This window comes from Brassica oleracea, chromosome C4 (assembly GCF_000695525.1).
Source record: "Brassica oleracea var. oleracea cultivar TO1000 chromosome C4, BOL, whole genome shotgun sequence".
NCBI classification, from domain to species: Eukaryota; Viridiplantae; Streptophyta; class Magnoliopsida; order Brassicales; family Brassicaceae; genus Brassica; species Brassica oleracea.
The window spans coordinates 14,402,004-14,413,928 of record NC_027751.1 but is presented as its reverse complement, the minus strand read 5'-3'; the positions used below and the strand labels follow the sequence as shown (position 1 = coordinate 14,413,928).

Here is an 11,925-nt window from a genome sequence, read left to right as displayed (position 1 = left end):
TCAAATTCTAGTTTTATTGATGCATGTTATATATTAGTGCTGCATGTTTTAGGTAACATTTTAATGATACACGTTTTTAAAAATCTTCATTATTAAAATTATGCATGTAAGGATAACTTATGAGTTTTTTTGGTTGATTAAATGACATTATGTCCAAATTTATTTACGGATATTTCATTAAGGTAACTGAAAAAGACAAACAATAAAATAGGAAGTTTAAATTCATTTAAGCATATTTCATTAATGTAACTGGAAAGACAAGTAATAAATTAGACAGTTTTATTCGTTTTAGGATATTTCATAAATGCAACTGAAAAATACAAGCAAAAAAAGGAAATTTAATTAATGAAGTAACAACATTTTCAAATGGGTACTTCTCTTTTAATAATATAGATAATTTGATTAATTCCTCCTTAAACTATGTCGTTTTGGATATTTGGTTAATTCATGGCTCATCATAGTTGGTAGTCAGAGGAAAAGACAAGAGCACAAACATTCAGATTTTTGTACTTTTGTCTGATCTCTTACAACAAAAGCACTGATTTTTATTTTCTTTTCAAAAATGGGTTTTGTAAAAAATGTTAAATCTAAAGTTTTTCTATATACAAACTATCTGTTTGGTGCTTGCATAGGTGTGAGTTCGAAGTACATGAGCTCAGAGGCAAATGATTCACAGAGCATGGGAAGCAAATGCTCTTCTTCGTCAATCAGAACAAACCCTCGGACCGAAGGAGAGATCTTGCAATCTCCAAACCTCAAAAGTTTCAGTTTGGATGAGCTCAAGTCAGCAACTAAGAATTTCAGACAAGACAGTGTTCTTGGCGAAGGTGGATTCGGTTGCGTCTTTAAAGGATGGATTGATGAGCAGTCTCTGACAGCATCTAAACCGGGAACCGGTATGGTTATTGCTGTCAAAAGGCTTAACCAAGATGGTTGGCAAGGTCATCAAGAATGGCTTGTAAGTTCAAAAAGCTATATAGCTTACTCAAATTTGTTCTTTTGAACTTGTTATTGAAGATTTTTGTTGTTGTTGTAGGCTGAAGTGAATTACTTGGGGCAGTTCTCTCATCCTAATCTTGTGAAACTTATTGGTTACTGCTTAGAGGATGAGCATCGTCTTCTAGTGTATGAGTTCATGCCTCGTGGAAGCTTAGAGAATCATTTATTCAGAAGTATTGTCCTATCTTCTCCTCTGGTAACTCTTTATGAGTATTTTCAATCTTGTTTTTTTTTTTTTGGATGTTGCAGGAGGTTCTTACTTCCAACCGTTATCTTGGACACTACGGTTGAAAGTTGCTCTTGGTGCTGCACAAGGCCTAGCCTTTCTCCACAATGCGGAGACTCAAGTCATATACCGTGACTTCAAAACTTCTAATATACTTATTGATGCGGTACATTCATCTTTGATATAATAATGTTAAGAGGTTCTGAGAGTCTAAGACTTTAATGTTAAAATTCTCTTTGACACATGACCACAGGACTACAATGCCAAGCTTTCTGGTTTTGGATTGGCTAAAGACGGTCCAACAGGTGATAAAAGCCATGTCTCTACAAGGATCATGGGTACTTACGGATACGCAGCTCCTGAGTACCTTCTGACCGGTTAGTTAGTCTCTCAAAACTCTTTTTGATTAACTTCTTTGTGATCAATCACCACTGACTCTTTCACTTTCCTTAAGGTCATTTAACAACCAAGAGTGATGTCTATAGCTACGGTGTTGTGCTTTTGGAGATATTGTCTGGACTTAGAGTTGTGGACAAGAACCGTCCACCGGGAGAGCAGAAACTGGTGGATTGGGCAAAGCCTTTGCTTGCAAACAAGAGGAAGCTATTCAAAGTTATCGATAACCGTCTCCACGATCAGTACTCAATGGAAGAAGTATGTAAAGTAGCTACTCTAGCGCTGAGATGCCTCACAACAGAGATAAAGATGAGGCCAAACATGAACGAGGTTGTTGCTCACCTCCAACACATCCAAGCTTTGCATGAAGCAGGAGGAGGCAAAAACATTGATAAGGTGGAGAAGAGAATGCGTAGGAGAAGCGATAGTGTTGTCCTCCTCAGCCAGAAACCAAATGAAGGTTTTGCTCGGCAAACCGCTGTCGGTGGCATAGCAGCTGCTTATCCACGTCCCTCTGCTTCACTTCTGTTTGCTTGAGGAAGAGACAATGATGTTATGTTCTGTTTAGTTCAGAAGATGTACAGTTTTGCTTCTGCTTATGTACTGAGAGGATTGTTGTAGTGCGAGAAGTGACCAACGTAAGAGTATAAATGATCTATCATGTCTTTCAAATTCAAGCTTTGTTATAAGCAAGACTTGGCATGGATGTTTTTACCCTAGACCAAATCTTCCAAACCGTTATACAAAAATATCCGAACTGAGCTTAGGAGCTTGGCATTTCAGGTTGGGGATATAACGCGAACTGAACCGAAATCCGAATTAAGATCCAAAAATATTTGAAATTAATTAAATATGTTAATGTTTTTATATATATTAAAATAATTTAGATATTATGATAAATGAAACTTTAACTTAACCTTTCCATAAAGTAATTTAGATATTTTAAAATATTTTAACTACTTTTGTATTTTGTTTGAATATTTTTAGTTAGTTTAGATAGTTTTTAATTAGATTTTTAATAATTTATATATTTGGAGTTATTTTTTGTTAATTTCTTAAGTTCTTTAAAAAAATATCAATTTCAAATATTGGTTATAATCTGATCTGAACTGAATTCAGGAGGAACCAAATTGTTAAATCCGAATGGAACTTACGAGAATAGTAAAATCCGAAAATCCAAATTAACCTAACCGACTCCGACTGGTCCCTAAATGCCAGGCCTAAGCAAGACAAATGGAACAAAGCACAGATGCTTTCCAAAGCGCACGCACACACAACAAAATCATTCGATTAGTTACAAACTAGAGACTTCCATTACCTACTTTTGAGTTCTTTGGCTAAGAAGATTATCTACAGTGGAACAAAAACTTTTTTTACCATGTTCTAACCAGCCCCGGTGTCCAGTTTCGCCAGTCTAGCTTCGAAAGCGACTTGTTTAAGCTCATCTTATCCCTCAGATCAAGAACCTTCTTCAAATAATTACTCCCCCCTTGCTTAGTCATCTCAGGCTCACTCTCTCCACTTACCTCAGCTTCAATAATCTCTTCTGTTTCATCACCAAGTGGCGCAGGAGCATTTTCAGTCTCTTCATCAATGATGATTCCAAGAAGTGAAACGACTTCACTCATCCTAGGCCGAGATTTCGGTTGCTTCATCAGACATTTGTTTGCTAAAGCAGCTACTCTCTGAACAGATTTGATGCAGTAGTACTGTCCTTGGAGCCGTGGATCAACAATCACATGGAACTTCTTGGAGTCTGATACATAAGGCTTCACCCATTCTAGAAGCTTCTGCTCTCCTCGAGGTCTGTTTCTGTCAACTGCTCGTCTTCCTGTGATCAGCTCGTACAACACTACCCCAAAGCTCCATACATCACTCTTTGCTGTCAGTTTACCCGTTTGTACATACTCTGGAGCTGCGTAACCAACCGTACCTACAACCTTTTGAAAACAAAGACAAAAACTTTCAAGAGATGTTATGCTTAGAGAAAAGGCTAAAGAGGAGAGGCAACATACAGAAGTTGAGACATGACCAAGTCCTTCAGGAGGTCCTTGTCTAGCTAATCCAAAATCCGAGAGCTTAGCACTGAATCTCTCGTCAAGCAAGATGTTTGAAGACTTGAAGTCTCGAAAAATCAACTACAAGATTCACAAAATCAAGAAAACCAAAAACACAAATATTTTGATTTGTTGAAAGAGATATGAACCTGGAAGTCCATTTGTTCATGAAGATAAGCTAAGCCTTGAGCAGCGTCTTGAGCGATCTTCAACCTTGTAATCCATGGAAGAGAGACAGACATTACTCTGCCTACGAGATGATCCTCTAAGCTTTTATTGGACATGAGCTCGTAAACTAAGAGCCGTTGCATCCCTCTTTCGTCGTCGTCAGCGCAGTACCCAACTAGGTTCACAAGGTTTGGATGGTTCACTACTCCTAAGAAACTCACCTCGTTGATCCATTCTTTATGCCCCTGAATGCTAGAACGCAAAGCACACACCACAAAGATTTACAACACACAACAAGAAAGTCCAACAACAACACCAAGATTCAACCTTTTTCAGACAGAACACACCAACATCCAAACTTTTTCAGACAGCACACACCAAGATTCAAAAAGTTTCAGACAGAACACACCAAGATTCAAACTTTTTCAGATAGAACACACCAACATTCAAACCTTTTCAAGACAAAACTCATCAACATTCAAACTTTTTCAGACAGAACACATCAAGATTCAATCTTTTTTAGACAGAACACACCAAGATTCAGCTTTCTCAGATAGAACACACCAAGATTCAACCTTTTTCAGACAGAACACACCAAGATTCAACCTTTCTTTAAATAATATACAAATAATCAACCTAGAATAAACTATCCCTCTCAAGGGGAATCGAACTCGTGTCCTCTAATTAGATTCAATCACTAGTCCAACCACAAACTAATGAAACAAAACAGAGTACAGAACAAAAAGAAGGGTGGAGTCATGCCTGTAAACCCTGACGATTAAGCTGTTTCACGGCAACATTGATCTTCGAGTCGAAACCATCGACGACGCCTCTATAAACGCAACCGAACCCTCCTTCGCCGATCAGAAGAGCTCTACTGAAACCTTTCGTAGCCAGTTTAAGCTCACCGTACGTGAACACCTTCAGATCGTTCTCTTCAGCGACTCCACCGGTCCAACGTTGACTCAGCGGCTTGTGGAAACCGAAACGCTCCGGCGAGAAGCTCCAATCCGAGTCAAACTCGGAGCGGCGAGTCGGGTCGGAAGCGCTCGAGGACGCCACGCTTAGAGAACGAGCCCACGAGAGTCTCGAAGCTCGCGAAACGACGCTGTTTTCTCCTTCGTTTCCTTCTCCTCCTCCTCTCTTGTCGCCATTGGTGAAGTGGAAACACTTCATCTTCTTCGTCTTCCTCCTCCAAATCCGACTGAGTCAACTGAAAAGTTTTTTTGGAGCCTTTTCTTCTTTTGCTTTCAGGATGGGTAATGATCTGCGTGACGGGTTAACTTGTATTTGATGACGTGTCGAGTTAATGACCGCTGGATTTTTGAGATCTAGGTTCCTCGAGCTGACCTAACTTCCAACCAAGTTTCAGTTTATTGAAATAGTACACTAGGGGTATGACTGGTGACCATTCTAGAAACAAGAGGAACGAATAGAAAAGGAACGTAAAGGAACAAAATTGCAGGAATGAAAAGGAATGGTTGTTCCATCCCATATTTAACAAGGAATTAATTTGTTCTTTATTTCTCTACAAAAAAAGGAATGGTAGGGAATGAAAAGAAAAAATTATTCCTTATGAATGGTGATTTTTTTAAGGAATGTTAGGGAATACATTTGTTCCTCGTCGTTCCTTGGTCACCATTCATACCCTAGGTGTCTTCCTGTGCAGTAAAAAAATTTAAAATATTTTTAACAGATAAATAGAAATTATATTTTAAAATAAAATTTTATTAATATTGTAAATTTTCTTTTTGTATCAATATTTTAATATAATTTTGATTTAATTAAACATAAAAATTATATTTAAGAATATGCATGTATATATTTGAAATTATAATCTTAGTTGATTTTTTCTATCTATTTATTTTAATTAAATATATTAAATAAATTTGTAAAAGTTGCATAATTATCTAAAATTAAAATTAAACAATATTTATAATAATTTTAGATATATAAGAAAATAATGATTTTACGATTAAATTTTTATAATTTTCTAAAAGAGTTGTATACATTTTTGAAAATTTTATTAATAAAATTATGTAATATAAAAATATATAATTAAATTATATTTCAAAATTTATAATTTCATATTTGAATATATTTATTTTAATAATGATTTATGAGTTATTCCCATATTATAAAAAATTCCAAAAATATAAATTGATATTAAATGTAATATATGAGTTATTACCATATTTTAAAAAGTTTACCAAAAATATAAATTAACATTAAATGTAATTGTCAATGTTATATTAAGCTATAATACATGTTATCAATTTTAGTAGTCATGTGATATTTGTTTTGTGAAATTGATTGTATAAAGGATATGTGGCAAAATCACTTCGCAAATATAGTCTAGGGGATTAGTTTGGTCGGAACGAGTAACATGTAAGATATTAAAAGAAGATGAGATTCGTGCAGCAGCAAGATTTTGAACTATAGTCTTGAGGATTCACTAGTTATATCAATTTATCGTTGTTGACTTGTTGTTAGTTGGACCAAGTCGAATTTATTTTTCTTCATTTTTGTTGTCGTGCCTAACCAGCTAACCTTTTTTTTTTGCCATCAAGTTTTGATTTTATTAAAAGATACGGGCCAAGTCCAATGGCCGAAGCCCAAATACACAGGCCCATAAAACTAAACGGGCAACCAAACAAAACAAACCAAACCGAAAGGCCACAAGGCTACACCGGCCCAAGCCCGATACCAACCGACTCTGGAAACGCGTGCGTCGAGGAGGCTGAAGCGCACCACGTGTGGAGATCCTGACCGTCAGTGCGCCACGCGTCACTCCGCCTCGACCCGACCGTCTCCGCCTTCCCAAGCTACTGTACCCAACCTCTGAAATCCTCGAATCGCCGGAGCTCTTAATCCCTTCGAGCCTAACCAGCTAACCTATCTCTTCTCATATTAACCCAGTTTGAATAATTTTCTAAGGATTAACATTGACACCAATTAAGCATGGGCTTTGCTTTCGATTTTATGAATTGGACTTAACAAAAAGTGTAATCGGTAAGAATGCATCCAAAAATCTATATAATTTGTCATATATCCTTGTTTTTTTAATGTTTTTTATGACTATAATACCCTTATATCTATCTCTCTCATTTTTCCCTTTTATATGTTCTAATCTCTTTATCTCTCGTATCGATTCTTCAAATCATCTTCTAATTCAAAACAAATCTTTATTTTTTTATTCTGATTCTTTTGACATCCATAATGCTCATCTTATTATCTCACCATAATTCCAATGTTTCTAATTTCGACTCACAATCAACTTTTATATAATATATACGTTAGTAGGTATTTTATTACTTACCTGCTATTATTTAGATTTTAATGGATTCTTAATCGATACATGAAGTGCTATTTGATAGATAACTAATTTATTGTTAATAGTTTCATTAACTGATATATGATTTGTTAGTCGATACATTTGTTTGATACATAGATTGTTAGATGATACTGAAATTATTAGCTGATATGTTAGTTGATATGTAGATTGTTACCTGATATGTAAATATTTAGCTGATAAATCTAGAGTTACTTGTTTTCGATAAAGCATAAGGGTATTTTCGTCCGCACAGTATCAAAAAATTACTCATTTTTGGGTTATCCATAATAATGGGCATTCAGCTAATTTGAATCTTAATTGAGTATATTCCACGCATTCGCTCTAACGAAAATGCCAAAAGGAAACGCACAACAAAGTAATGATAAAAAGAAAAACTACGAGTCAAAAATGGCCACAGTTCCATAGGAACTGCTGAAATTGCACCTCGAAAGTCACTATGGTAGATGACGACGGTAAAACTCAATTTGCACCTAGAAAGTCACTATTTCCAAGCAAAACTATTACTCGATGGACTATATATTAGCTCATAAACTCAATTGTACTGCACTGTTATTACCAACATGTATTAGTTTATAGGTAAATTGCAGATATATGGTTATTATTTTGTTTAGTACGTTGTCAAAATAGGGTTGACAAAGTGTTTTTTTTAGCCAATATAAATTATATTTTACTCATTTGTTTACTCTGCGCGGATTTCACTAGTTAGATATTAAAATGATATAACTAACAAAATTAGAAATTATTTGGTGATAAAAATTTGTGACTTTTAGCCAAAATTTAGAAATTGTTTACTACCAGAATTGTATCCTCTTTTTGTGATATTCTTTTTAGAAAACTAAAATAAAAATTACTTTTTAGCTTACATGAGTTAGAGAAATCATATTGCAGTATTGTAGATAACTACTGTTTTCTATTATTTGAACTTGATTATATTTTATGTTTGAATATACTGAAACAATATTTCAACTTACATATGTAATACACTAACTAATGCAAGTTGTATTAGTGTATTATACAACACACTTCACCCTTTTTTTTTTGAGCAAACATTATTTTGGAAAAATATAAAACTGCACTGATGTGACTGATGGAGCGTAATTTTTTTTATTAAAAGAACGTATAGTTAACAGTAGATAGTGACGTAGAATATTATAAATATTTGTTATTGATCTCACTTTTGCAGGCTTTTAAAGTAGTTCTGGGCATTCGGCCTGAACCGAAGTGAAACCGAACCGACCGAACCAATTTTTTTCGGTTCTCGGTGTATTTCGGTTGAAGACTGCAAACCGATCGGATCTTTATCAGATTTTACTTCGGTTCTCTGCTCAGTTCGGTTCGGTGGCGGCAAACCGATCGGTTCGGCGGCGGCAAACTGATCGGTTCTTCGGTTCTGTTCTTCATTGCCCAGTCGACTTCTTCCTCTCTTCTACCTCACATATCTTCATTTTATTCTCTTCCCCGACGTAGAAACAGCCGTCATTTCCCTATGTCAAAACTCAAAACATAATTAATTTTTAACTAGATTTGTAACATGTGGGATTTAAATAGACATTTACAAGTTTTTTTACATTTGGATACGTTTAAATATGTTTCTTCAGCCCAAGTTATCAAAGGTCCATTTAAAAAAACAAAACCTAATAAGTAAATAAACTAACCCACCAACTAAAGAGAAAAATAAACCTTAGATCTAAGAGCATCATTATCCCAGGTTTCTTTATTTTTATTTTTTCACTTTTTCGAATTTAGAAAAAAAAAATTAAAAATGAACCAATCGCGGGCCGCCACGTGTCAGTGGGGCCCGCGAACAGTGTAAGAAACCCTTAAGGACCGACTACTATTTGGTAGTTTTGGTAACCGGTTTCTTAAAAAAAAGTGGATCCTACGCGGGACCCACACGCTAAGAACCGCTCTAGTATCTTTGGATAAAGATGCTCTAAGAGCATGATTATAGCGGAACCCAAAATGAATTTCTGCATGAAATCAGTGTGTGGACCCCACGTTTTCTTTAAAAACGGTCACCAACGTCGCCAATTACGGATCGCTCTTGGCCAGTTTCTTACACTATTTTGCGGGCCCCACGACACGTGGCGGTCTGTGATTGGTTCTGTTTTAATTTTTTTTTTAATCATATAAAAAAAAAAAATTAGAAACCCAAAATGAGTTTTACCCGATAATCATGCTCTAAAGACGACATGATCAGTTTTCTCTTTTCTCGCCGTCGAACAACCCGTAATAATATCTCTTCTCAATTATCACTGTGGTGTTTTTTTCAACATCAAACCCAGATCTTTTCTATCCTTTGCTTCTCGCCATTTTGTAACGTTTCCAATCACCTTACATTCGAACCGAATAAACCGATTCACACAAAAGTTTCGGTTCAGTTCGGAATAGATTTTTCATTGCACAACCGAACCGAATAACCCGATTTCCGAACCGATCCGACCCGAATTTTTGATCGGTTTACTTCGGAAATGTTTTGGCCAAACCAAATAAACCCGAACAAACCGAACCGTATAACCCGAATAAACCGAACGCCCAAGACTATTTTAAAGACATTTTAAAACCTAAATTCAGATTTTCTTGATAGCATTTATTTTTATCAAAGCTTGATAGCATTTATTTTCCAAAAGTTAATGGTAGAATTTGTAGATAGTGTAGATAGAGAACAAAAAGAACCCACCAGCCATGTGCAGACCATCTTCTTTCTCCTCGTTAAGAACCCAATGGACCTTCTTCCTCCTTGATGTGACTCTCTTTCTATTTTCCATTTCTACCCTTTTCTTTTCTACTTCATTTTTTATCTATACACATTTCAATGGATTTGATCATTTATCAAATGTATATTATGCAATTTTATATTCGACGATATGTTCATTAAAAAAAAAATCGATGGTATGGGTTCGGCTGAGGGAATATTAATAAGGCAGCATTAATACTTTTCTGTTATAAATTACATTGTGGATGACCATAACCATAGCATCTTCCAAGGCCATACTCGGCCCATACACATAGGTGGCTAAGTCTTTGGAATGTTTTTCCTTTCTCTTGTCTTAGTAGTTTTCTTAATCATAGTTGGTTTAGGTTTTTGATATTTTCCATATTTCTATATCTTGTAATCCTTATATAAAGGAACCATATGTTTTATGAATAAAATATACAAATGATATCTTGCATATCTTGCATTGTTTTAAGTCTCTATTTTGCACATAATGATCATATAGATTAGAAATTTAGCATCTTTAGAATCCATATTGCATTCATATGTCCTAATCAGGTAGTGGAGTGCCCTATGGAGGAATTGGAAGTGTTTAGAAGCATTATGGCTCAAGAAGAGATGGAAAATGAAGTTAGTTCGAGTTCAAGCGAGCACAACTCGGGTTGAACCAACGCGGGTACTCTTACCCGCGTCGAGGCATCGAGAGGAGCCAACGGAGAGTTCCAACGCGGCTTGGATCACGCGGACACTGTTACCCGCATGCACCGAGAGAAACGAAGCATCGACGATCTCACGCGGGTTGAGTGACGCGGGGTCGCATACCCGCGTAGGAAGAAGAGAAGACGACGGTCCAACGCGGGGTGAGGCCACGCGGAGACGCCTACCTGCTCGCATGAAGAAAGAAGCTCGACGACTATCCGACGTGGGTGGTGCGACGCGGGGTGTTCCCAGTTGTTTCGACCCGAGTCGAGACTTTACCTTAGCCGAATTTTTAATGTTTTTAAGGGCTTTTAATACTTTTTAATGGAAACCAGTAGGTTTACCAAAGACATATAAACTCTTGTAATCCTAAAGTTAGGAGGAATCTTGTTTTTTCTATCTAATCACAAAGAACCTTTTAGGTAAAAGATCTAATCTTGATCATTATCTCTTGTGATTACTTGATTATCTTGATCACTAATCATGATTAACACCAAATCATCAAAGATTCTTGGGTTTATCATGAAGATTAGTGAGTAGTCATCTTTGGATTCATGGGTTAGGGAGACTAAGGGTGATTAAGCTAGATCTAAGGTGTTTTAGTATAGATCCATCTTGTTTCTTGCTAGCAGAGTGCTTTTAATGCAATTTTAGAGTTGGCCTCTCTAAACTTGAGCTTTAGGCATTTCACACCCGAAAGGTGTTCGATGAAATGCCTTCTAAGGTAGATAGATTGATTGAAAGTTGCCACCTTTTGATTGAAACTTGATCACCCAAGGTCAATTCCCTTAGTCCATGAGTTCTCCCATCTCATAAGAAAGAAAACTTTGCTCTTTATTGCATTTTAGTAGTATTCTAGTTCATAATCATCTCACCAATTGATAGCACTTAGATTAAGCATGGTCTTGCATTCCCTTTGCTTTAGAATCACTTAGAACTGGTTTGACATCATTTATACTACAACATTTGATTAGGAGCCTTGAAAACTCCTAACATCAACAAACTATTCCCCTTAGTTTTATAACACGTTATCAGCACGATAACCTCTAAAACCCTAAAGCTAAAACCAAAAATCGATAAACCCTAATCATACCCGGTGAACACCCTAATCCCGATTGCATCCCGATCCTACATGTTCCCGATCAGCAACCCCGCGTTCCCGTCTCAGCTTCAGACGATCTCAGCTCAGAAGAACTCAGCCTCAGCTCTTGATCCAAACAGCAAGTGTAAGACCCGATCCCGGCCGACTAGGCCGCGGTCGATGCCTCACGTCGCTCAGTCCATACCCGGACCGAACCTCTAACAATTT

The 11,925-nt window shown here is 36.4% G+C and overlaps 2 protein-coding genes across 6 annotated transcripts in view; one reads left to right on the top strand and one right to left on the bottom strand.

The window, feature by feature from the left end:
* The window catches only part of LOC106342182 (protein kinase APK1B, chloroplastic), a 3,675-nt gene extending 1,382 nt beyond the window's left edge, over nucleotides 1–2,293 (top strand). For 4 of the 5 annotated variants that reach the window (XM_013781043.1, XM_013781047.1, XM_013781045.1 and 1 more), the window contains 5 exons: nucleotides 633–958; nucleotides 1,037–1,172; nucleotides 1,249–1,391; nucleotides 1,479–1,602; nucleotides 1,680–2,293. In XM_013781043.1, the coding sequence (XP_013636497.1) occupies nucleotides 633–958; nucleotides 1,037–1,172; nucleotides 1,249–1,391; nucleotides 1,479–1,602; nucleotides 1,680–2,158 (1,208 nt within the window). In that variant the 3' untranslated portion in view covers nucleotides 2,159–2,293. Of the gene's footprint in view, nucleotides 1–450; nucleotides 959–1,036; nucleotides 1,173–1,248; nucleotides 1,392–1,478; nucleotides 1,603–1,679 lie in introns of those variants that run through there. The other variant, XM_013781044.1, reaches the window with a different exon arrangement.
* Nucleotides 2,294–2,855: 562 nt separating this feature from the next.
* LOC106342180 (probable receptor-like protein kinase At5g47070) lies at nucleotides 2,856–5,109 on the bottom strand. The gene is made up of 4 exons (XM_013781042.1): nucleotides 4,609–5,109; nucleotides 3,828–4,091; nucleotides 3,637–3,759; nucleotides 2,856–3,561 (listed from the first exon to the last, which is right to left on the bottom strand). Exons 1-4 carry the CDS (start codon nucleotides 5,020–5,022, stop codon nucleotides 2,995–2,997), a joined length of 1,368 nt encoding a protein of 455 aa, XP_013636496.1. The 5' UTR covers nucleotides 5,023–5,109; the 3' UTR covers nucleotides 2,856–2,994.
* Nucleotides 5,110–11,925: the final 6,816 nt, after the last annotated feature.